This window comes from Globicephala melas, chromosome 14 (genome assembly GCF_963455315.2).
Source record: "Globicephala melas chromosome 14, mGloMel1.2, whole genome shotgun sequence".
Taxonomy (NCBI): domain Eukaryota; kingdom Metazoa; phylum Chordata; class Mammalia; order Artiodactyla; family Delphinidae; genus Globicephala; species Globicephala melas.
The window spans coordinates 10,198,008-10,223,159 of record NC_083327.1 but is presented as its reverse complement, the minus strand read 5'-3'; the positions used below and the strand labels follow the sequence as shown (position 1 = coordinate 10,223,159).

The following is a 25,152-nucleotide window of genomic DNA, read 5'->3' as shown; positions in this document are numbered from 1 at the left end:
TCACTGGTCCCAAACACAGTGGGTTCCGGGTAGAACTCTCCTGCCCTGGCCAAGGGGACCACCCAGCCGCCATGCCAGCGGGATCCCTCAGGACCAGAAATAGCAAGGGGAAGGGCTCTCTGTGCACTTCTGGGAAAGCCAAATGTGACAGGCCAAGTCCAAAATCGGAGAGAGGAACCCAAAGAATCCACAAATCACAATCAGCAAGGTTCATTCTGGGTTAACGCTTACAACAGACAATTGATCCAGGGCTGATTTTTATTCGCCTGAGACAGAAAGAGGCAGATCGACTGTTAACAACCAGACAGGCAGACAGTCACTTCTAAATCCTCCATTTACACAGAGCGTCTAGTAAGTGCTCAGTATTTGTGGATAAATGTTGAAGGACCGTATGAATGGCATCCCTAAACTGCTCAGAGAGTTCCATGAATTTAGAAATGCTATTCGCTACGGCGACCTGCTTTATTCCAACACAGCAAAGGCAGACGTTCACAGAGCTGCTGACTCTGAAATAATACCAGTTCCATTCAAGAAACATGCCAACCAATGTGATATTTGCTATAAACACATCTTGGCTTCAAGTTATATGTACACATGTTTGCTTGATTTTTGTTTGTGTGTTTGTTTAGCTCATAACAACAACAAAAACTAAGAATAGGAAGATACTGAACTAAAAAGCCTAAATTTGCCTTCCATTCTGTTATTCCTCAGAACATTTTTTTTCCTGTGCCACATCTTCTTTTTTGTTTTTAACATCGTGATTGCAGTATAATTGCTTTACAATGGTGTGTTAGTTTCTGCTGTATAACAAAGTGAATCAACTATACATATACATACATCCCCATATCTCCTCCCTCTTGCGTCTCCCTCCCACCCTCCCTATCCCACCCCTCTAGGTGGTCACAAAGCACCGAGCTGATCTCCCTGTGCTGTGTGGCTACTTCCCACCAGCTATCTATTTTACATTTGGTAGTGTATGTATGTCCATGCCAGCCAATGTCCTGGGACTGAGGGGATTTTCCAGTACTAAAATCAAGAGAGTCCCAGCAAACTGGTCACCCTATTTCTATGTCGTTGGTCAAAGGTCTAATACTCTCCTCAGCTTAAACATAGAAAACCAGGTCCAGCCGGATGTCAGTTGCCTCCAGCTTGGCCCTCACTGGAAGCACTCAGTTTGCCAACCATGCTGCCTCCAAAGCCCAGAGTACTCAGGCAGAGGAGGCCAAAAGATTTCCTGCCAGAGGGGCTCTTAGTACAACAATAGCTAATGTTTAGTGAGTATGTTCTATGTGCCAGGCACAGTTCTAAATGCTTTACTTGAATCATATCACATAATCCTCACAAAAACCTTTACAAGGTGTTATTTTTACACATTTTACAAATAAGGAAACCGAGGCTCAGAGAGGTTGATTAATTTCCTCAAGGTCACAGAGCTAGCACCTCTTCTTCTTAGAGCAGAGAGTGATCCTTTTAAAATGTTAACTCAGATCACATCATGCCTCTCCTCAGAATTCTCCAGTGAATTTTCATTTCACTCACAGTAAAATCCAAAGTCCATATCAGAGCCGAGAAAATCCTGTATAGCCCCTCATCCAGCTGACCTACCTGTACCTGATCTTATCTCCCTAATATCTGTCCCCTCACTTCCTGGGCAACAGTGCACTGCAAGCTTGTTCCCCCAATGCACCTAACAAGTTTCCACCTCAGGGCCTTTGCATATGCTATTCCCTCTGTTTGTGGAGGCTCATTCTTTTATTTCCTATAGGTCTCTGTTCAAATAGGACTTCTCTAACAACCCTATAGAAAACAGCAAACACAAACACTCTCTCTCTCTCTCTCTCTCTCTCTCTCTCACACACACACACACACACACACACACACACACACTCTTTTTGTATATATCTGTATGTTTATTTATTGTCTGTCCACTACCCACTGGAATGAAAAGTCGATTTAAGCAGGGACTCACCTTCTGTATCGAGGACACAGAAGTTTAATAAATGTTTGACAAATGAATTAATCAATGAAGAAGCCAGGACCGGAACCCAAGCAGGCTTGACTCTGGAGCCTAAGCCCTTAACCCAGTGCTGTACCATCCCCCTTCCTAGAGAAACCATCCCACTTTGGGAGGGAAGCTTAGCCACGTGAATCCTAAGACATCCCAGTACCAACAAGGTGAGCAGAACTTCCAAGAGAGCTTCAGTGAGACGGTTTTGAACCCCCAGCTTTATTTCTGTCTGGCACTCACCTTAATTAGAATGTTTAAAGAGGTTTTGTACGGCTTAAAATCTGAGAAGAGTGTAACAACACGAAACTTCACTTCTTGCTTTGGTTTATACAGGGGCTTGTCTGTTTGAATGAAGACAGTCATTCTCTTGGTCTCAAATGATAAGCGCGTACTATTCGAGAATAAAATCTCATCCTGGGCACGTCCAGTGACATGGAGCTCATAAATCTCATCACCACTGTTCAGAGGTAGCTGGGGGAAAAAAAGACATCAGATGTATCAAAGTCTCATTGTTTTACCTCAAAAATGTTTTTAACTGTAAGTGAGAATTGAAATTTTAAATACATAGTATTATCAAAAGTAATCACGACGTTGAAAAATGCATCCCTCCTCCTAACCACCAAAATTATAAACAATTTGTTTTCTCTCTTTCGACATCCTGGAGTTTGCTCTCCAGTTAAACCACAGGGTTCCTGGACTGCAGGAACCACGTCCCACAGCTCTGTCAGCAGTCACCTTGTCACTTCCTATCCCAAGCACAAACTCTTCCGCACTGACAGTCACTGTGGGTCACAATACCCTTCTCCTCCGTGCCTCGGGTGAAAGGCACATTTGCACAGGCTTTGCTTTCTTGCCATACCCTCTCCAGGACCTCTCACCTGTCCTAGGATGCACTCTCCTCCTGCATCTTGTGCATCATGTCACAGTCCTGGTAAGTTTGATGGTACCGTTGTTTCACTGTTTCTGTCACTAGTGGAAATCCTCCCTTCTAGCATGAACAGACCAGAAGCCACACTCAGCCTACGTGCACCGTGTCATTCTACCCCACGACAATCCTTCCGGTGGGTGCTCTAACTAATACCAGCTTACACACCAGGAACCTGGGGCTTGGAAGAGTAAAGGAAGTTGCTTCAGGTCACTGGCTGAGATTCAAACCCAGGATGAACTACATACTACTCTAACAAGAGCATTCATGTGATGGTTTTAAAATATGTCCAAAATTTCTCTGACCCTCCTCCCTTCAAAAGTCAGAGCCCCTCTCCTGGGCATATACCCAGAGAAAACCACGATTCACAAAGACACACGCACCCCAATGTTCATTGCAGCACTATTTACTATAGCCAGGTCATAGAAGCAACCTAAATGCCCATCGACAGACGAATGGATTAAGAAGATGTGGCACGTATATACAATGGAATATTACTCAGCCATAAAAAGTAAAAAAAAAAATTGGGTCATTTGTAGAGATGTGCATGGACCTAGAGACTGTCATAAAAAGTGAAATAAGTCAGAAAGAGAAAAACAAATATCATACCTTAACACATACATGTGAAATCTGAAAAAAACTGGTATAGACGATCTTATTTACAAAGCAGGAAGAGACAGATGTAGAGAACAAATGTATGGATACCAAGGGGGAAAGGGGGGAGGTGGGATGAATTGGGAGATGGGAATGGACATATATACACTATTGATACTATGTATAAAATAGATAACCAATGAGAACCTACTGTGCAGCACAGGAGACCCTACTCAGTGCTCTATGGTGACCTAAATGGGAAAGAAATCTAAAAAAGAGGATATATGTATATGTACAGCTGAGTCACTTTGCTGTACAGTAGAAACTAACACAACATTGTAAAGCAACTATACTCCAATAAAAATTAATTTAAAAAGAAAAAAAAAGGTAGAGCATAATTTCCCAGTGACTCGCCTCTCAAGAGTAGAATGAGGCTGTGTCATTAACAGGATAGCTCTGCCTGGGTCTCTCTTTCTTGGATTCCTCGCTCTGGGGGAAGTCAGCTGCCATGTGATAAGGACACTCAAGAGGCCTGTGAGAGGCCCACAGTGGGAGGAACAGAAGCCAATAGCCACCACCCACCTGCCAGCCACGTGAAGAGCAACCTTACTGAGGACCCCCAGGCCTGGTGAAGCCTTCAGATGACATCGGCAGCTCAGAACTGCTCGACGACATGGCTCGCAAATTCCTGACCCACAGAAACTGTGGGAAATAATAAAAGTTTATGGCTGTGTCACACCAAAGTTTGGGGATAACAGGTTCCACAAGAATCGATCACTAGCACACCTGAATTTTAGTTCATTTTCATATTCATAAACCTGAGATTCTGAAACTAACGTTCTGCCTCCTTTTTGCACATAAGAGTTGTCCACAGAGAGCTCCAAGGAGATGTTCCAGAAATAGCAGCCACCAAAAAGCCAGCAACATGGATAAGAATATGAAGGAAACATAACAAACCACCAATACAGTGGTCAGCAGGAAATAGGGAGAAGAATACTGGTGTTTGCAATTTACTTGGAAATACATTTTAAAAATAAGATCAATTAATGGACGGAGAGATGAGGAGATGCATAAATATGTGATTGAGCAAGTGTGGTAAAATGTTAACAGTAGATTCTCAGTGGTGGTTATAGGAGTGTTCCCTATGAAACTCTTTCAGGTTTTTTGGATATTTGATACTTTCATAGTAAACTGTTAGGAGAAACAATCAGTAACATCACCTTCAAATGACCTCTAGTACTGATGTTTGCTTTCCTTTAATAAATAAACATTCACTGAGCACCTTGGAGCTCCAGGTTGCTCTAGGTGCTTGGGATTCAACATGAACCAAAGGTGTACGCCCTAGAGGGCTGAGAATCTAGCCTGGAACTTGCATCCTTATGTTCTATTCTCTCAAATGATGCTTCAGTCCTCAGATTCTTTCAAACAGAGTCCTTAATACCGCAAGCAGGAAAATACATATGCCAGGAACCAGCACATCATTTGCTTGTATACAGCACAGATTTATAAATAGTTCATGCTTAAAAAATATATTAGATGGAATTTCTCTGTATGATTTGGGTATCGTTGGATCATTTTTAGTGGCACAGAGGCCCCAGAACAGAGAGTAGATTGAAGACTGACGTCAAATTAACGATGCAGAGGTCTGAAACTAAAGAGACCTATTAACCACGAGGAGGTCAAAGAGTTAGAAAATTAGAATTAACACAAAAGTGTCCAAACCATTTTACTCTGTCCCCCACTCCATCCTCCTTCAGGGAGTTGACACAAGAGGAGATGGTACTGACTATCTTTCTGCTCCTTTCACTTACCCTAATTCTCGTTTTCAACACTCCCCTGTTAGAAACCCCACCTCTCCCGATGTAAAATTTAGGTGATTTGGGAATCCGCAGAGCCTCGGTGCTAATCCTAGAGCTGGAAAGTCTAGGGTGACGATATGGACTTGTCAGAGTGGACCTGGTGCGCCCCCATGAACAATGAGGCATCGCCGCACAGCTTAGCGCGTCACCATGGACTCTGGCTGTCAGTAGAGACCTTGGTCATCCATTGGGAACAGTAGAGGGACATAATGAGAAGGAGACTGGAGAAAATACTGGGGATGTTAAGCAACCTTTATGAAAGATTCTCTCTGTGCCAGACCTGCAGTGGGTTGTAACCTGCTTCCCACAGTGGAGAGGACCCAGAAGGTGATATAAGCTCTGCTGGTAAATTGCTTCCCACCTGCTTGGGGGACACAATTACCAAAAAGGATTCCCAGAATTGAAAATAAAGGAGTTCCCTAACGAGAGACTTCCTTATCTCTTACACAAGGACCAATTATTTAGCCACAGAGGTTTTGGATCCTACGTGTTGAACTGAGGTCACGGGGCTGGGAAAAGATGTAGTTCCCATATACAGACACTGTCCGGCAGCAGAATAAGAGTCTGGGGGTATACAATACCCAGGGCTTAGATCAACAAAATATCAACGAGCATCTGAGTTGAGCATGGTTGATTCTCAGTTAGGCTAAGTCTATTTTGTCTATACATAAACGCAAACTCTCCGGGTAGATGATAGAGGCATGGTCAGAAAGGTTCTTGATGGACAATAAATGGATTCCTTATTCTAATCCGGGCCATCTGAAACCATCTTCTCTGAAAGATCAACTGTCTTAAGGAAACAAACAACACAATAGTATTTATCCTACTTTATTTCACTAATAACTCCAGTTACCAAAAGTAATGGTAATTTCAAATAACTTTCAAAATAAAACTGAGAAATTTAACATGATAGTTTCTATTTTAAAATACATTAGTAATTAAACTTTAAAAGCATTCTAATTTTATTAGGAGGTTTGGATTAACATATATACACTACTATACATAAAATGGACAATCAACAAGGACCTACTGTATAGGACAGGGAACTATACTCAGTATTCTGTAATAACCTATATGGGAAAAGAATCTAAAAAAGAATAGATATATGTATATGTATAACTGATTCACTTTGCTGTACACCTAAAACTAACACAGCATTGTAAATCAACTATATTCCAATATAAAATTTAAAAAAAGTTTTTAGGCATGTTAATTTTAAAAACCACTCCCTCGTTTTAAGTTGGATTTACTTACAAAGAGAATAAAAAGAAACTTTTTCTAGCACGTTTTGTACAAACAATAATCTTTAGGTTAAATTCTGTTTTTTATTTACTCCTTATTGAAGGCTGACTTTACTGTATCAAAAACAGAAACAATGAGCCAGTTAGATATTAAAAACATATTTGTTTTAATGCAGCCAATATATTCATATTTTATAGCAAAACTTCAGGAGGACGTTAAAAAATAATTTAAAATATTACATCTACAATCATCAGAATGCAAGAGCACTTGGAAAGATGGGTCTATTTTAATTGAACACTCATAAAAATGCAGAACCTTCTATTTTTGCCAAGAGTTATTAAATTTTCCCAGACACTTTATGACTAAGCCTTTAAAATTTTGTTTTACTAAAAAGGGATCTAGTCCTAAATATAACTCCTGGTAAATCTTTCAATAAATAATTGCTATATCTACATACAATAGAAATGGCATAATATTAAAGACAAATATAAGACGTTGGGATCAGTATTCCGCATGGTTAAGACTTTAAGGCTAATAGTAGCCAAATTTGTAGCTAATTGGGACAAGTACAGCTTATAGGCACATTATGGGAATCAGCCAGAGTGCCCTCGTCCGCCCACATGCCTGCCCCTTCCAGACTTGCTACACTCCAGGCCATGCCACTGCAGACGTCTCTGAGGAAAGCAGACAGTTATTATGCGTTGAGCTGTGATTCCTGAACTGAAATCTCAACCCCTTCTGCTACCAGACAATTATATTACACAGGATTTATTTTAATCTTCTCACTGTAATACTTTTTCAACAGAGTTATGGACACAGACACCGGTGGGCCAGCACCTAATGTCTGAGGTCACATTAATGCAGCCTAACATCTTATTGTCACTAAGATTGGGTTTTTTTCCCCACGTCTGCCTGCTCAGGGCTTCCCTCCCCCCAACTCCACTTTCTATTATTACAACAGTATATTTGTTAGTAAGGTAAGTACAAACATAATAATAAGTAAGAAACAGGGACTTCCCTGGTGGTCCAGTGGCTAAGACTCCGCGCTCCCAATGCAAAGGGACCGGGTTTGATCCCTGGTCACGGAACTAGATCCCACATGCCACAACTAAAGATCCCACATGCCGCAACTAAAAGATCCCACGCTGGGACTTCCCTGGTGGTCCAGTGGTAAAGAATCCGCCTTCCAATGAAGGGGATGCAGGTTCAATCCCTGGTCAGGGATCCCACATGCCATGAGGCAACTAAGCCCATGTGCCACAACTAGAGAGAGAAAACCCACATACCACAACTAGAGAGAAGCCTGTGCACCACAACAAAAGATCCTGCATGCCACAGTGAAGATCCCGCGTGCCTCAACTAAGACCCAATGCAGCCGAAAATTTTTTAAAGATTAAATAAAATAAATATCAAAAAATAAAATAAAAAGACACTGGAAGAACACAGTTAATTTTTTAAAAAATAAATAAGAGATCCCACATGCTGCAGCTAGGACCCGATGCAGCCAAGTAAATAAATCAATGTTTTTTTAAAATAGGTGAGAAACATAATAGTTATAGAATGTAAGTAATTTTTATAAAGGACAGTTTGGGAGCACTATATTCTCTAAGAACCCCAAAATGAATGTGGTTTCTGAAGGTGCTTGATAAGTAACCTTCAAGAGTTAACGGGGAACGTGGCTCATCGGGAGATGTCAACCTTACGTAAGTGTCAGGGTCAAAGTCATCAGTCATCTAGTCCCAGAAAAGTACACCAAATTGTCCTCTTGGTGGATGCTCTGTTCTATTCGACTGTACATTAAATGTGTGAAGCTCCAAAACAAAACAGTAATAAAAGCACAAACTTCCAAATTAAAGCCATGAGACACAGGACTAGTTCACAAACAATATTTAATAAACAGGTTTTATGACTCTCTCAACAAAATAATAACCCTTTCCACTTCTGTAGCAGATGCTACAGCGTGTTCACATCTCATTTCACCTCCAAGGTAACCCCTATGAAATAGACTATACCTTTATCCCCCTCCTCCAGGACCGGGACCATGGTGAGGTGAGCCAGGCACTTGCCTCAACTGCAAAATTTAAGAGCGTGCCCAAAAAACTCAGTAATCAACAGTTAAAGTTTTTGAATATTTTCAATAGTTTTAAATAGCAAAGGTGATGCAAAAATTAAATTACGAAACAAAAGATCAAAATTTTAAACAAAGACAGGGTCGGTATCAATTACTGTTGTTTTATTTTGCCTCGGGGTACAGTTCAGCTCAGTGAAGCACTGCCCTTTTCCAGGACAAAGAAACTGGGATGGAGCATTGAGTACACACCCAAGACTGGAAGGCTTGTTAAGGCAGAAGCGGGACCAAACCCGCCCAGGTACCTATGCTAACAGTCCAGGCCAGTCCCCCTCAGTGAAGTTCTCCATTTTACGAGAGGAAAATCTCCACTGTGAGTTTGAAGAGGCTAATATCCAAGCTCCCTGAAGTAATATTATTCTTAAACAATCTGAAGGTGGAACTGAACTCTATCAAACTCACAAGGAATGTAAATTAATATAAAAGCCAATAAAATACTAACTCATTTATTTCACGGACGTAATGTATATTTCTGAAACCAAATTTTTTAATAAATACTTACGGGTGGAAGAGTAAGTGTCTTGAAAGAGCCTGAAAGGAAAACGGGGAAGAAAACAGTCATAATTTAAATACAGTGATATAATACAAAACTTGTAAGACTCCCTTAATACTCTTTCAGATGTAGAGGGAATCAGACTTACAGAATCACAAACTTATTTAGCCAAACCTAAACAATTTTATTAAATCCCAGAACACCTGAGAGATTATTACATATCCCTGTGCCAAAGAATTAAGACTTAAAAGGCGATCAGTGGGTAAACCTCTCCCCAGAAATTAGTTACGTTCTGCTTCTCTTTTCCACATGTAAGTTGCCACTGCTCTTGTTACCCTTTTAAGGCTGTACATGTTTGAGGGACACTCCATACAGTGTACAGAGGGAAGCTGAGGTTCATTTCTAATGTTCATTTCTCATACACTCATGATAAAGGGAAAAAAGGAAGGCATTAGTCACATCAGGGGTGAGCTGGGACTCATAACTGACCATTAGTATTAAAATGATGCAGACATTTTTCATGTAAGTTCCTAAAAAAGACTGCTAATTTAACCCATGCCAATTTCTCATCAACTCTATTTATTGCAAGGGAAAAAATGTTTCAAGTTAAAAATAAAAGAGTACTTATTCAAAGTTCCCATTTAAGGGACATGAATTCAGAGGCGGTGACAGGCCCTCGGTTCCTTCATTCATTGAAGAAACACTTATAAGGGTACCACAGTGAACAAGACAGACATGGTCCCTCTCCTCCCGGAGGCCACATGTGCCCACCCCATGGGAACAGACAGGTACAGTATGGAGCGGGGGAGAAGCGAGTGGCCTCTGCAATCAGACCACATAGGTTCTATCCCAAATCAGCCACATACTGGTCCTGTCCTTGAACATGTTACCTGATTCTCCAGGTTCAATTTTTTCACCCACAAAATGAAGGCAATCACACAAGGTGGCTGTAAGGAATAAGTAAGCCAGTCCCTGTAAACGGTACAGAACAGTGGCTGGCATGTAGGAAACACTTGATAAATATGTCATTACACTGCCAAAAAGCTTGAAGCGTCACCCACTGGCATGTCAGTGTGCCTCTACGGCAGTGGGCTTCAGATGTTTATGATGGAGTACTCAATCGATACGAATATTTGGTGCACGGTACCACGTCAAGTTAGATTTATAAAGTTATATACATGCACTTTCTCAACCAAAATATAAATATTAGAAAACCTGACTTTCTTAGTTTTTCTCAATAAAATAATGGAAATAAAAGTTAGTATATTTTCTACCTACTCCCTTATAAATGGTCTTGTGACTCCCAGATGTGTGCACCCCACTTTGACCACTGCCCCAAGGGGCCTCGGTGAACTACAAGTATGTTCTCAGAAGCAGATAAGCAACTCATCGAGTCACTGATCACACAGCACAGATCAGTTGATCTAATAGCTGTCACCCTAGGAAGCAAGGAGCAGCGCTCTTCAATAATTAGGACACAGGACAAAGAATGTCTTGAAAAGGTGAAGGAGGCAGAACAATTGAACAGATATAGGTCCACACGGAACGGCTGCAATAGGGGCAGGGGAGGGCACTTCAGAGGGGCCACGGGAGGCGCCTAGAGGAAATGATGCAGTCTAGGGCTGTAGGATAAGGAAAAACGAGCCAGGTGAGAATGGAGGGGACCAGTTTCCAGGCAGAGCAGCAACAAGTGCAAAGGCATGGAGTCTACTGAAGAGAAGAGCTGTGTGAGACACGACCAGAGGCAGGAGAGGCAGTAGAGATGAGGCTGGACCAGACCACAAAAGGCCTGTTAGACTGGCGAGCCCTCACCAGAATGGTCTGGGTCACACTGTTATCCCTGCATTCTAATTGAGTATCTGTCCCGGATCTTTTTTTGGTTTAGCAAAATATTAATATGAGATGGGTTTAACCTGCACAAGATTTAACTTTGAAATTGTATAATCATGCTTTGAGAACATCTCCATGTGTGGGAAGAAACTTCTGTTCATTAAGTTCTTGCTTTTAATGGGAGAGGCATATTCTATACTGAATTGAAGGGAAATTGAGAAGCCCCATAATGATGCAGCAACTAAACTTGATGAAACACTCAAAAGAACCATAAGTAGAGACAACTAACAAGTTCTGTCTTGTAAAAATATTTGTTGAGAAGAGGCATAGGCAGACCCTGCAAAATATTTGGGCTGAAACACATAAACAGTTCAATATGGGAAAAAATTGAAATTGAGAATACCCTCCACACATCAGAATTTTCTCTGATTTTACCAGGTAGCTCAGCACTTGTGGACAGAGTGTCTTCTCAACTAAAAATATTATGGTCACGTATACCAACAATGAACAAGTGGAACCTGAAGTTAAATTACAAGGTCCACTTACATTAGCACCAAAAAAAAAGAAACAGGCATAAATCTAACAAAACGTGTACAAGATCTAGATGAGGAAAACTACAAAACTCTGACAAGTGAAATCAAAGAGCTAAATAAATGGAGAGATGTTCAATGTTCATAAATAGAGAAACTTAGTTGTCAAGACATCAGTTCTTCGCAACTTGATCTTTAGATTCAATGCAACCCTAAATCCTAATCAAAATCCCAGCAAGTTATTTCATGGATGTCAACAAACTGATTCTAAAGTTTACCTGGAGAAGCAAAAGACCCAGAATAGCTAACGTAATACTGAAGGAGAACAAAGTTGGAAGAATAATGCTACCTGACTTCAAGACTTACTATAAAGCTACAGTAATCAAGACCATGTGATACTGGCAAAAGAATAGACAAATATATCTATGGAACAGAATAGACAGCCCAGAAATAGACCCTATAAATACTGTCAACGGACCTCTGACAGGCAGAACATAGGGTAATTTTAGGGCAGTGAAAATACTCTGTATGATATTATGATGACGGACATATGTCATGACACATTCATCAGAACCCACAGAATTCACAACACCTAGAGTGAACCCTCACATGAACTATGAACTTTGGGTGATTATGATGCAACATTGCAGGTTCATCCTTGGTTAAAAAAAAAAAAATGTGCCATTCTTGTGGGTGATGTTGATAATAGGGAAGGCTATCCATGCATGTGGACAGGGAAAATATGGGAAATCTGAAAAAAATATTTTTAATTATTTGAACGTTCAAGTTGAACATTATTATGATAATGGTCAGATAACTTGAACATTCAAATAAATAATGGATTATAACCTACTGAATAAATTAAGAGTATGAGTGTGTGCTGATATATAATTTAATAGATGACTAAATGAAGGAGAAGAAAAAGGGGGTTTTTTTACAATTTTTAATTTATTTTATTGAAGTATAGTTTATTTACAATGTTGTGTTAGTTTCTGCTGTACAGCAAACAGATTCATTTCTACATATATATTCAGAAAAAGTTATTCTTTACCACAGAATTCCAATAAATAAATGTATAAGGAATCATGGAATTAGAAAATTCCACAACAATAATGGTAATAACTGATTCAGGCGAATAATCATCAAACTTGTGTGCACAAGTGGACTGAGTGAGACCCGTAAGAAATAATAAACCATTGCTGTTTGAAGCTACTAAGTGTTGGGAGGTTCGTTCACAGCAAAAGATAACTGGAACACGTTTGAAATAAAAAAGATTAACTAGCAATATTAAGTATTATTATCCTTATTTTACAAATGAGAACCTGAATCACAGAGATATTAAGTGACTTCCCCAGGGTCACACAGGAAAGAAGTAACGGAGCTAAGATTCTAAGCCACTGCCTCTCAGTAGAAGAACGGCAGCTGTACTTTTGTTCTTGCATTCTACCCACCTTTGATTATTATAAAGTTGCACAGCCTGTGTAGCCTCTTTGTGTATGTTGACACCCTTATTGCCTCAGTCACACAGGTTCAACGTCGCAATCCCCTTGGACTCCGGGCTCTCCTCAGCTCTATGTTAGTCATCACCAGAACCTAGATCCTTCTTCCACAATGTTTCTCCCAGCCCTCAGTTACACTATAGGCGCTGCAATGGTGGAGCTCACTGAAACAATTCCTGTTATACAAGAACTTCTGGAAAGGATATAAAAGCTAGAAAATTTCTTAACTCTTTTTATCAGTCCTTCACACTACACCGTTTTCATACGTTTGAAGCTAATTTCGAGATCGGAAAAACCCATCTTCAAAGGAAACAAGAACCACACGTGTCTGAGGTCGGGTTCCCTGGGAAGCCAACTCGGACACGGTGATTCAAGCACAGGGCGAGAGCCTGGGACCAGCACCTAGAGAAGGGGAGGGATGCAGAGGCGGGACTGGGGATGAGGGGAGGGCAAGAGCCTCAACACAGGCTCAAGCCGCGTCCACGGGGCGCCCTCAGAAGCAGCGCTGACCCCTGAGACTTGTCCTGAGTGGTGGGGAGGGGCTGGACCTCCACCCAAGGAGGAGTTCCCCTGGGGCAGGGTAAGTCTCCCTAGCGGTGCAGCCCCCAGGAAGCTGGCTTGGAGGGCGGTGGGCTGCAACCTTCCCAGCAGCTTCAGGGAATGAGTCTTCGTCCCCGACAGGCTGGTTCCGGGTGGTACAGCATGGTACCCACCACAACGTCCCACAGTGGAATAAAATCAGAAATACTAAACTGCAGGGAGCTGTGCCCCAGCAAAACAGCGCCCTCGATTATTGAGAGCCGCTGACTTTTCGTGACTTTAGGATAAACCATTGGGCTTGACTATTTTCTCAGCCCAGTGACTGGAGGAAACAATGTGCTTCCTTTGGGCCTGACACACTGGCTACCTCCCATCACCGGCAATCTCACAGACTAAAGGCTGCGTGTGTGTGTGCGCGTGTCTGCGTGTGTGTGTCTGCGTGTGTGTCTGTGTGTCTCTCTGTGTGTGTCTGTGTGTGAGTCTGTGTGTGTTTTGGGGAAGGGGGCGTAATTTATTTTTATCTAAGTGACACTAAGCAAGGAGAAAGTAAAAAACAGCTTCGAGTCTCCAATCCAAATAAACCTAGTAGGTTGATCAACTGAAGGGCGAGCATTTCAGCGGTTCAAAGCCAGCTACCCAGATGTGAGGTGCAGTAAATCCCATTCACAGAACTTGTTTTTAATGGGACTCTTCATAGAGTCAAAGCTTTGAGGGGTTTTCTCATTAAAGAGAAATTGGAAGAGGGGGTAGACTGCATGCCTGGGTCTCACTGCTCTGACATGTGACCGTGTCCATCACAGACCCAAGAAACACACAGCTGCCCCCAGAAGCTAGGGTGCAGGAGCACAGAGGCTCCCACAAACCCCTAATTCTTGCTGGATTCAGGAGTGACTCAAAGGATGTGCAGAGAGATCCAATTTAAAGTCCGCTCACTTGTCTCATGTGTCCTTATTAAAAGGTTGACTTGAAGTACTTGAGATTTTTTGCAACTTGTCTTCCCTCTAAATTGACAAGGGCAGCTTGGAATTTCCTAGGCACTTAGTAAAGTCTTATTTGAACGTCCTAACATTCTAGCAGTAATTTACGGCACCAAAATATAAAATCGGGGGCAGGGTGGTAGGAGTGCAGATGAGAAATAGTCATCTCTTTCTCTGTGGTTGCTAGGTTGAGGATGAAATAGATTGTATTTGCAAATTGTTGTGAACATTGTTTTCTCCCTTTTGCCGGAGCTCCGGGCTCTACGCAGACAAGGGAAATAGTCACCACCTCTTAAAAATGCTGCACGGCATTCTTAATCACTGACTAAAGATGCACTCTGTTCTGTGAAGTCCTTCTCAATGTTCACTGCAGATAATCTCTGTAAAACTCAGATCATTTTTGTGTATAACCAGAGAAAGTAGATCTTAAAATTCCTGCAGTGCTTTCTCCTTCCCAATGCCACCAAAGCCACTCAAAAGAAACCTTGTTTTAAAGCTTCACACTTGGCACAGGCCTGAGAGCTGGCCGTCATTGGATTTACAAATAGAGTCAAAGCTATTTTTAAATTGTGTAATAAGCATACACAAAAACTAACCTTTCCTTAACTTTTTAAACACACTCCATAATGCCATATGCTGCCTCTTCTGACATCTGTGCTCACCAGACAGCTCTGCAGAAAATCCCTGAAGGGAAGGAGAGTGTGTAATTGGAAATCCAACTAGGTCCAGAAGTATTCTCTATTGGGAAAAAAAAGGATTTTCCACCATATACGTACCTGGCTTAGTATTTACTGGTTAATTACTTTTGGCAGCTCTCTGCTGTTCAGTAATGTACAATAATGAACTTAAGGACATCACTTTTGCAACTAAAAGTTTTGACCTCTTTACCAAGTTATTAAATATTCTTTCATCAATACCCTCATTATTCAGCATTTTCTTTGATCACAGATGGAGAAAGTGGGAAACGGGGTTTCCACCACAGATCCATGGAAGATAAAACCTTAAAATACGTTTCTGCTTCGTGGTTTAATGTCATTTTTAAGCCAAGGAACACTTCAGTGAATTCAATCCATACAGAAAACACAAGTATTTCAAAGAAAACAAAACAAAAAAGTTTCCTTTGGTCCCTACATACTCCTTTAAGTTTTTTCTCTCCTGCTTCCCCTTGCTTACAAATATCTCAATAAATAACAGTTTCATAAAAAATGTTTTGTTCCATTTAGACCACTGAGTATAAAATAGGTCAAATGAAAACCCACTAAAAGTAAAATAAATAAAATGGTACAATATAAACTAAATGTTAGGGCTTCCCTGGTGGCGCAGTGGTTGGGAGTCCGCCTGCCGATGCGGGGGACACGGGTTCGTGCCCCGGTCCGGGAGGATCCCACATGCCGCGAAGCGGCTGGGCCCGTGAGCCATGGTCGCTAAGCCTGCGCATCCGGAGCCTGTGCTCCGCAACGGGAGAGGCCACAGCAGTGAGAGGCCCACGTACAGCAAAAAAAAAATAAAAATAAAAATAAAATAAATTAAATGTTAGGTTCTATACATATGAAAAACCAATCAAGCCAGGCTCTGGGCCGCTAAATGTACATGGCATTTATTATGGCAGGGTCAGTAATCTGCAGCCCACAGGCCAAGTCTGGCCCATGCCTGTTTTCGTACAGTTCATGAACTAAAAATGGGAAAAATTAAAAGAATAATATTTTGTGACACATGGAAATTATACGAACTCCAAATTCAGGGTCCATAGATAAACCACTGCGCCACCAGGGAAGCCCTACCAGGTGCTCTTAAAACACCTTCCTCCCTGTTTATTTCCAAGCGCTTTACCACTCTGGTTTTCAGATTTTAATTCATGAATCACTTCTTCAGAACTAAAGACCCACAGACCTGCCCACCACCTCCCTACTCCGCTGCCTCCACCAAATCTTCTTTGATCAGTTTCACCCTCACTCTTGCAAAGGAAGAAAGTCAGGTCATGGGGTTTTCCTAAGGGAAGTGAAGACTAGAAGGGACAGAGGACCCCCACAATTTCCACTCCTCCAGTTCTGTCACTGTACCTTTGGTATGAGGTCCTATTAGCCCAGACCAAGATGTGATGAGTTACAACTCCACTTCTTATTCACACTTGCAACCACAGTGATAATAAAATGCCTCTACCCCATTCCCTCAAGCTTCAAGTGAGGCACACGTCCACCATGAAAAGCCCCTTTCTCTTCCCCGTTCTCCTGTGTGCCCTCCCCTGATGCCAGTACGGGTGTCAGCCCTTGCATCCCAATAGCCCACAATCCAGCAGGGACCCAGCTTAGCGCAGCACCAGGGAATATCTCCAATTCTGTTTCTTTCCCCAGTGAGCCACTGCTTTTAACGTTTATCCCCACTTCCTACAAAGAGATGACAGATTTGCACAATTTAGAGGAAACTATAGCAAGGTTTTCTAAAATCATATTTCAATTTTATTCATCTCAAGTTCAGACTTCAAAATATTTCTTTCTCTTCTGTTTCTTCTTACATCAGAGGAAAAAGTACTTTTTAACGCTAATCCACTCACCCGTGCTCTCGAACCTGATTCTCTTCTTACCCTGAATTATCCACCCCTCCCCTTTGTATCAACCCTTTTACCTCTCTACTGTGTTTTGTTTTTCGTTTTTTGTTTTTTTGCCGTACGCAGGCCTCTCACTGCTGTGGCCTCTCCCGTTGCAGAGCACAGGCTCAGCGGCCATGGCTCACGGGCTCAGCCGCTCCGCGGCATGTGGGATCTTCCCGGACCGGGGCACGAACTTGCATCCCCTGCGTCGGCAGGCGGACTCTCAACCACTGCGCCACCAGGGAAGCCCTCTACTGTGTTTTTTAAGAGACAATCCACCTCTCTCCTTTCAACCGTGAAACTTCTACAGAGTGGTCTACTGCAAAGGTGATATTTGAATCAAAACCTGAAGCAGCTGAGTCGTGAAGACACCTGGCAGAGTACATTAGAGGTAGAGAGATGAGTAAATGCAAAGGCCCTGAGATGGGAGCATGCTTGGTGTGTTGTAGGACCTGCATGAAGTCCAGAGAGGCTGTGGAGTGAGGTGGGAGTCGTGTGAAACGAGATCAAAGGGAGCTAGATTGCGTAGGGGTCACAGGTCATCGGAAGGCCATTGGCTGATACTGAGATGGGAAGTGACAAAATCTGGCCTATGTTTTCTGGCCATTGGATTGAGAATAGACTATAAAGCCATAAGTGTAGGGAGAAAAAAAAAAAAAGATAACCTAGGAGGCTACTGCAGTAATTTTTTTAAAAAAAGAGTGGTCAGGCTTCCCTGGTGGTGCAGTGGTTGAGAGTCCGCCTGCCGATGCAGGGGACACGGGTTCGTGTCCCGGTCTGGGAAGATCCCACATGCCGCGGAGCGGCTGGGCCCGTGAGCCATGGCCGCTGAGCCTGCGCATCCGGAGCCTGTGCTCCGCAACGGGAGAGGCCACAGCAGTGAGAGGCCCGCGTACCGCAAAAAATAAAATACAATAAATACAATAAAATAAATAAAAATTTGAAAAGAGTGGTCTACACTTTCTGATTATATTTCCTCACCACCTATTTATTACTGAAAACTTGGCTCCCAACAATCAACTGAAAACCATTCAGTTGAGGATCTCCAGTGCCCTTTTTCCTGTCCTCTTCTCTTCTCTGACCTTCTGGGACACTACATACTGTTAAGACCTAATTTCTTGGTCTTCTTCCTTCCCTTGGCTTCTGAGACGTCTCAGCGTCTCCAATCCATCCCTGCTTCGGTTGCTCACGGGCCAGGAGCTTCACTGACTTCTTTCCCTCCTCACAAGCTCCTGTCATCAGGCTTGTTCTTTCCATAAGCGCTGCCTCCTGTACATCCCACGCCTTCCCACCAAGACTTCGAATACTGTCTGCCTCTATGAAAACAACGCCTTCAACTCTACCCCTAGTTACAATTTCAAACTTATCTGCTGCGTATCTCCACCTGGGTGTCTCCCCACACTTACATCTAAAGCAGAATGTAACATCTTTTCAGAAAACACACACACACACACACACACACACACACACACACGAAGCTCTGTCTCCTTCTCATGTCTGCCACTCCCAGCCCTGGGCTCTTTTCCTCTGACACACCCTTCCCTTCTCTCGTATGTGAAGTAACTGTTCCCACAAAATGCCAAATACATCAGCAGAGGTGCACCACTCATGAATGGACATCTGTACAGCTCTGGGTGTAAAAGGTAACAGTACCAGGCACAGGGTCACACAAAAGAAGCACTATTTACCAACCACACTGAATTTTCGACACAAACAAGAAATAAAAACTCTCCAGCCTCTGCACTTTTAACATTATACTTATCCTTCTGAAACCTCTGAACCTTCTCTAATGCCTTCCTTCCTTTTCTGTCACACCCCCCATTCATTCACGTGTCACGTACCGCAAATAATCAATAAATAATAAATTAATGGGGGGAAAGGTCATCCGGGAAACAAGGCGTTCCAGCATTGTAAATCCTTCTTAACAACATAATGGATCAAACAGCAACCCCGCCCAGATTCTTACAGGATCTGATTTCTGCTGCCACCACAAGCCCTCAGTGACTCATTCCCCTTTAGAAGAGCAGCGGTACGTGTTTAGCTTGGAGTTTAAAGAATCAGTCTGTTCACTTTCAACTTCACTCCATCACTGATTGATAGTCAAGCCCCAAGACCTGTTTCTCCACTGCTTTACATTAACACCAACGTTTAGAGCTAGGGGCCACTTGAAAGGCAAATACAGAAATCTGGGCGGGACCTTCAGCTGCCTTGAATCATCACAGAACTTGCCAAGGCTTGCCTCTCACCCTCAGGTTTTCCGGTACTTGGTCGGAACAATCCATGAGAATCCTTCTAACCGAAGGGCAGTTGTTCTCACTTTAACACAGCTGAGAATCACTTGTGATGACTGCTTAAAATAAAGTTTAGATTCCCAGACCTCACCCATGTCTTGATAGGGTGACCATGAATCTGCATTTTGAATAAATATGACTCACATTTTGAGAAACACAGCAGCAGAATTTAGTTTTAGAAAAGATCTGAGGTGCCTAGCCACCCACTCCCACCCCTTGCAGAACCATTAGTCCATAAAGAGCAACTCCACCTTGAGCTGAAACAAGAAACTGGCACAAAAACGCAGGTAAGCATTTCTAAACTCCTTAGTTAGCCTTATTTTCTTCCGTATCAGATAAAGCAACATTCGCAAATATACCCTAAGTCTCACACAGAGTTCCCCATATGTTCGGAGCGTTTCCTAGAGTATCACGGAAGTAGCTTCGGCTGCAAATGTGGGCGCCTGTGATCTGTTTCCAGCTCTACCACCAAAAGGCGTTTCACCCTGGGCAAGTCACCAGACACCACCCCCCAGTCTCCTCAGCCATAAACTAGCTGATTGATTTGGCTTATCTCTGAGACCCCGACCAGCTCCAAAATTCTACGAAGCCCAAACTAAATTAGGAGGAGAGTTGGCATTGCAACTTGCAACTCTCAGATCCAGGTTAGATTTCATGAGATCCAGCTCTGAACTACCACAAGCAAATAAGAAAATGATTTTCAAGGAAGACTGATACCACACTGCATCAATATCGCAAACAAAAAGTATTTCATGCTCTTTCAGGCAGTGGAAAGCCTTCAACTTCAGAACCATCAGTACCAACAGAACCGACTTCACATTCAGGCTATACCATTTAATGTGTTATCCCAGGAAAACTATTCTCTCTTAGCCTCAGTTTTCTTATCTCTAAAATGAAGATAATAGTGCATTCCTCCAAGGGTTATTGAAGTTAAAAATTGTGCATAAAGTCCCTGGCACTATAAGGAAACTCAGTATTTAATATGTTACGTTCCTTCCCATCCCCTCCTAGTGAGGTGCCTTTTATAGAGTCCCCAGTTCAAGATCATCCCAACAGGTGACTAAGAATTGCCTCTGACATAACTGTTGCCATCATCTTCTAATGACAATAGGTACCAATTACTTGAGTAAGTCCTATGTGTTTAAGTGCTTTAAACGTTACCTCATTTCACCCTCACGTTAACCGTATAATTGTACAAGGTGGAAACCACTGCTCTTCAGATGATTAAACTGAAGCCTGGTGAGAAGGTGACAGCCCACAGACACACAACCACTGATGGAAGGGCATCAGGTAGCCTGGTTTCAGAGCCCACGCTCATCGTGACTACACTCTGGTCCTTTATCCTCAGGTCCCACCTTCTTACTAATATATACTACACACAATACCAAAGACATGTGAAAGAAGAACCCACACCCTTTAAAAATAATTCTCATGTCACTGCAAGTTCAAAATGAGCTCTACTGGCACAGCTGCCCGTGCAAACCTTCCCTGGGAGACCTGCACACAGAGCATACTAATTCATCTACGCTCATGAAAACCAGTTACTGATTTCGATCTACAAGCCATGAAATGTATGTCAGGAGCTTTGTTTCCACCAGAAAGCCATCCAAACGGAATTGGATGAGTTTTTTAAGTTCTTCAGCTAATATTTCCAATTATAAAATACTGACTTCCCATCCTTACTGAATCGAGATAGAAAATAAAGCACCCCATAGTCAATGGGAGAGAGCTAAAAAGACAATAAAGACAAAGAAGAATGTTTCATTCTTAAAGAATAGAATGTAAACACCCCATTAGCTCTCCCAGATTTTAGGGCAAGAAGAAAAGGCAAGTTATTAAAGGATACAGACATACACATAGAGTTCACCTCACCCAGACCCTTCAGTGGAAAGATGGAAGCAGGCTCGACGCCATAAATAAATAAGAAGAGCCTCCAGGCCAGGAGACGCCCTGCCTTGCACCCAAGTTTGCAGCTGAGATTTTCTGTTTAGGTTTTTTTCTTTTGTTCTTTTTGCCGGAGGTGGGGGGGAGAAATTTTATTTTTTTATATTATATTGAAATGCAAATCAAAACTACAATGAGGTATCACCTCGCAGCAGTCAGAATGGCCATCATCAAAAAATATATTGAAGTATTGTTGATTAACAATGTTGTGTTAGTTTCAGGTGTACAGCCAAGTGACCCAGTTATACATATACAGGTATCTATTCTTTTTCAAATTCTTTCCCCACTTAAGTTATTACAGAATGTTGAGCAGAGTTCCCTGTGCTATCAAAAAGTCTACAAGCGATAAATGCTGGAGAGGGTGTGGAGAAAAGGAAACCTTCCTGCACTGTTGGTGGGAATGTAAATTGGTGCAGCCACTATGGAGAACAGTATGGTGGTTCCTTAGGTTTTTATCTTATATCAGGTATATGTGAAACCAGCGACAAAGAATTCATCAGTGGAGGAAAGGGGTGTATTCTTTATTATTTGAAGTACATTTCATTCAGGAAAAACAATGAAAGTTTACAAAAGAACATTTCAAATTGTAAAAAGAGATCGGGAAATAAAGCAGAAACTATGGTTTCCAGGATATCAGAAATGATTCAATTCCTTCACACGCTTTAAAAGATGAGAAGAGGGCTTCCCTGGTGGCGCAGTAGTTGAGAGTCCGCCTGCCGATGCAGGGGACACGGGTTCGTGCCCCGGTCCGGGAAGATCCCACATGCCGCGGAGCGGCTGGGCCCGTGAGCCATGGCCACTGAGCCTGCGCGTCCGGAGCCTGTGCTCCGCAGTGGGAGAGGCCCGCGTACCGCAAAAAAAAAAAAAAAAGATGAGAAGATAGCTCTCATTTATGACCTGTGAATTCCAATGTTCTTCACTTTTTTTCTTGATTTGGCATGGAACTCCAGGGCACCATCACAGTAAAGGAAGAGGTAAACGCCAGGAAGCTAAGAAATAAGGGGACAGACTCATTCTCCAACCAACAGACAATCTGACTTGATTACAAACGCCAATAGATGCTCCATCTTCTCTGGTAATTACTACCTGCTGAATTTTATCAATTACATTTACTTAACTAACTCTTCTGTCCAACAGAAGATAAGATTAGGAACCTAGTTCTATTCACCATAGAGGATGATGAGAGTGGTGTTCGTAACAATGACAAGTACACTTCAATATCTGAATGTCACCACTAAAAACACATTAATATACCCTTAAGGAACTCCTCAAAGTTTATTAGAAACACTTTTTCTCAAGGGCTATTGTTCACCCAAAAATAAATAAATAAAAATTAATTGATCCCCAATAAATATAAAATTAATATATTTAAACATGAATAAACTAACTGTCATGCTACTGGCCTCAAGGATGGGAATGTAAACAAAATTTTTCCCACATCTGCCAAATAAATAAATGAACTTTTCCTTGAGGACAAGCCATACTTTTCTGCCTTTATTAAGGAAGGTATACGCTGCAATTCTAATGCTTTAGCTATTACTATTTCTGACACAAATTAAGCTAGAAATGCATTCTGGTTATGGTGAAACACCGCCCTGCCCCAGGAATTTCTAAGAACAGCAGGACTGCTAGAAACAGCCACTCAGAAACAATCCCCCTCCTTACCCAGCTCTGCTAGCAGGCAGACCTTTATTAAAACCAATCTTTCCTTGGCAGGACCTCTTGGAGTCCATCATAAGAAAATGATGAAATAATCAGACCTAAAATGTATTTCTTTGCTTGTGTTTATGTGGCAAGGAAAAAGTGAATCCTAGGAAGAATCCAGACCCCACTAATTTAGAAAGTCCTCCTTTATCTACATATTGTTACACCTGGAGAAATCAGATAAAGCAAAGGATGTAAGGACAGGGAGGGAGAAATGTCTTGGTCCTTAAGTCCTAACTTTACAGGAAGCATCTGCTCTGAGAACAATGACTCACAGCCCCTGATAACAAAGTTAACATTCTCCTTTGAAAGAGGGAGAAGGGTTGCAATGGTATTTTCAATGAAACTGTAGGTCAACTGCGTCCAAAACAGCCCCTGAAAGTAGTGCATTTTCTCTCTTTCTTTTTCAAAGATCCATTAAGCTCCCAGGATAGTGTCGTCCGACCCACTTCAGCCTTACCCAAAAGCATGACGAACTTTCCTCCCAAAGGAAAAATCTAAGAATAAAGTTTAAAACCACGCCACAGTAACAAGCACCTCAGTGTTCGTACTATTTGCAGAAAAAAAGAAACAAGACTGACGAAGGAGACTGCAGAAAAGACAACAAAGGAGAAATTCTAGAATAAGCACACGCAAATGTCCGAGCAAAGCCCAAGTATTTATCAAGATCATCCTTGTTATTCTGGACCTTTGCATTGTAGTAAAACTGTCACACTAGTAGAGCCAAAATGATAATTCTTAATGAATAAATAATGAATGTGGAACTACCTTAAGTATGGTCTGCTGTGACTTAGTATTTCAATATTTTCTTTAGCCATTATCACAAGACAAAGATTCATTCATTTTCAGAATAAATAGTTCAATAATAAAAGTAAGAGATCTGCCCCCATGTAAAAAGGAAATGATGCTTCCTGCATCTTCTTCAATAGTATTCCTATTTACAATATTAACAGCTACTGTTTATTGAGTGCCTAATAGGTACTAGATACTGATTTTAACTTTATAACTGCCCTGGGAAGTACATTATCCCCGTTTTATAGATGAGGAAATTGAAGCTCAGAGCATTTAAGTAACCTGCCCAAGATCACACAGCTAGTGCTAAGACTCAGTCTCAGATCTTAAGCGCTAACTGCATTGCTTCTCCAGGGCAACAAGGCCTCCCGCTTTCCTGACACTACTCCTGTGAAAGACAAAGTGGCCTGGCCCCTGCACACATCACCTCTTCCTGACTCCAAACTTACCCACCCAGTCAGTCAACTTCCCAACGGAGAAAGAACCTCGGATGTAGATAAACTTTGATTTTATCTCATTTCATGATGGTGTTAATTTCTCTATGCTGGTAAAGGATAAACATTTATATAATGAGCTACTGTGGAATCTCATCCACCCTTCATTTTGTGCCCTTAAATGATTCTTTTAAAGGATAACTCAACATTATAGGAAGTTATGCCTCAATTGCTGGCCTCTGACTAAACATCTAAACATGCTTCTAGTTAACAGTGTTTACAGTTGGGTGGTAGGATTACAGGTAGGATTTTGGTTTATTCCCTTTACTTCCAGTATTTGCCAGGTTGCTCGCACTGAGTATACATTACTCTTTCAATTAGAAAAAATTAAATGTTCATTTTAATGTGAAAGAAAGTTTACCTATTTAACTATTTACCCCCCAAATTATTCTGCCCTTAGTATTGAAAAAGAAGACATTCACTGACCCAATTTAATCCTGGGCCTGGTTAGAACCCAAATTTAAAACAAGATATGTGGGTTCTTTTACAAATGGCTCCGACTTCTTTTACATTGTTTTTCTTTTTTTTCCTGTAACTTAAAAAACTAAAAAATATTCCATAAAACTAGATTTTAACTTCTTCTTTTCCTACCCACAGGCCTACTGAGTAAAATCCTCTGCGTCCAATAAATATGGTCATACCTGGTTTGCAAAAACCATACGTAAATATGGTTTTGTGCCAGCCTGTTAACTACGCCCATTTCCTCTTCTGGGCA

General features: G+C 41.8%; 1 protein-coding gene across 3 annotated transcripts in view; it reads right to left on the bottom strand.

Annotated features, from left to right (window-relative positions):
- The window catches only part of CD109 (CD109 molecule), a 135,328-nt gene that overhangs the window by 87,438 nt on the left and 22,738 nt on the right, over positions 1 to 25,152 (bottom strand). For all 3 annotated transcript variants that reach the window (XM_060283392.1, XM_030859307.2, XM_060283391.1), the window contains exons 3-4: positions 9,259 to 9,287; positions 2,249 to 2,479 (exon numbers count right to left, since the gene is read on the bottom strand). In XM_060283392.1, the coding sequence (XP_060139375.1) occupies positions 2,249 to 2,371 (123 nt within the window). In that variant the 5' untranslated portion in view covers positions 2,372 to 2,479; positions 9,259 to 9,287. The remainder of the gene's footprint in view (positions 1 to 2,248; positions 2,480 to 9,258; positions 9,288 to 25,152) is intronic.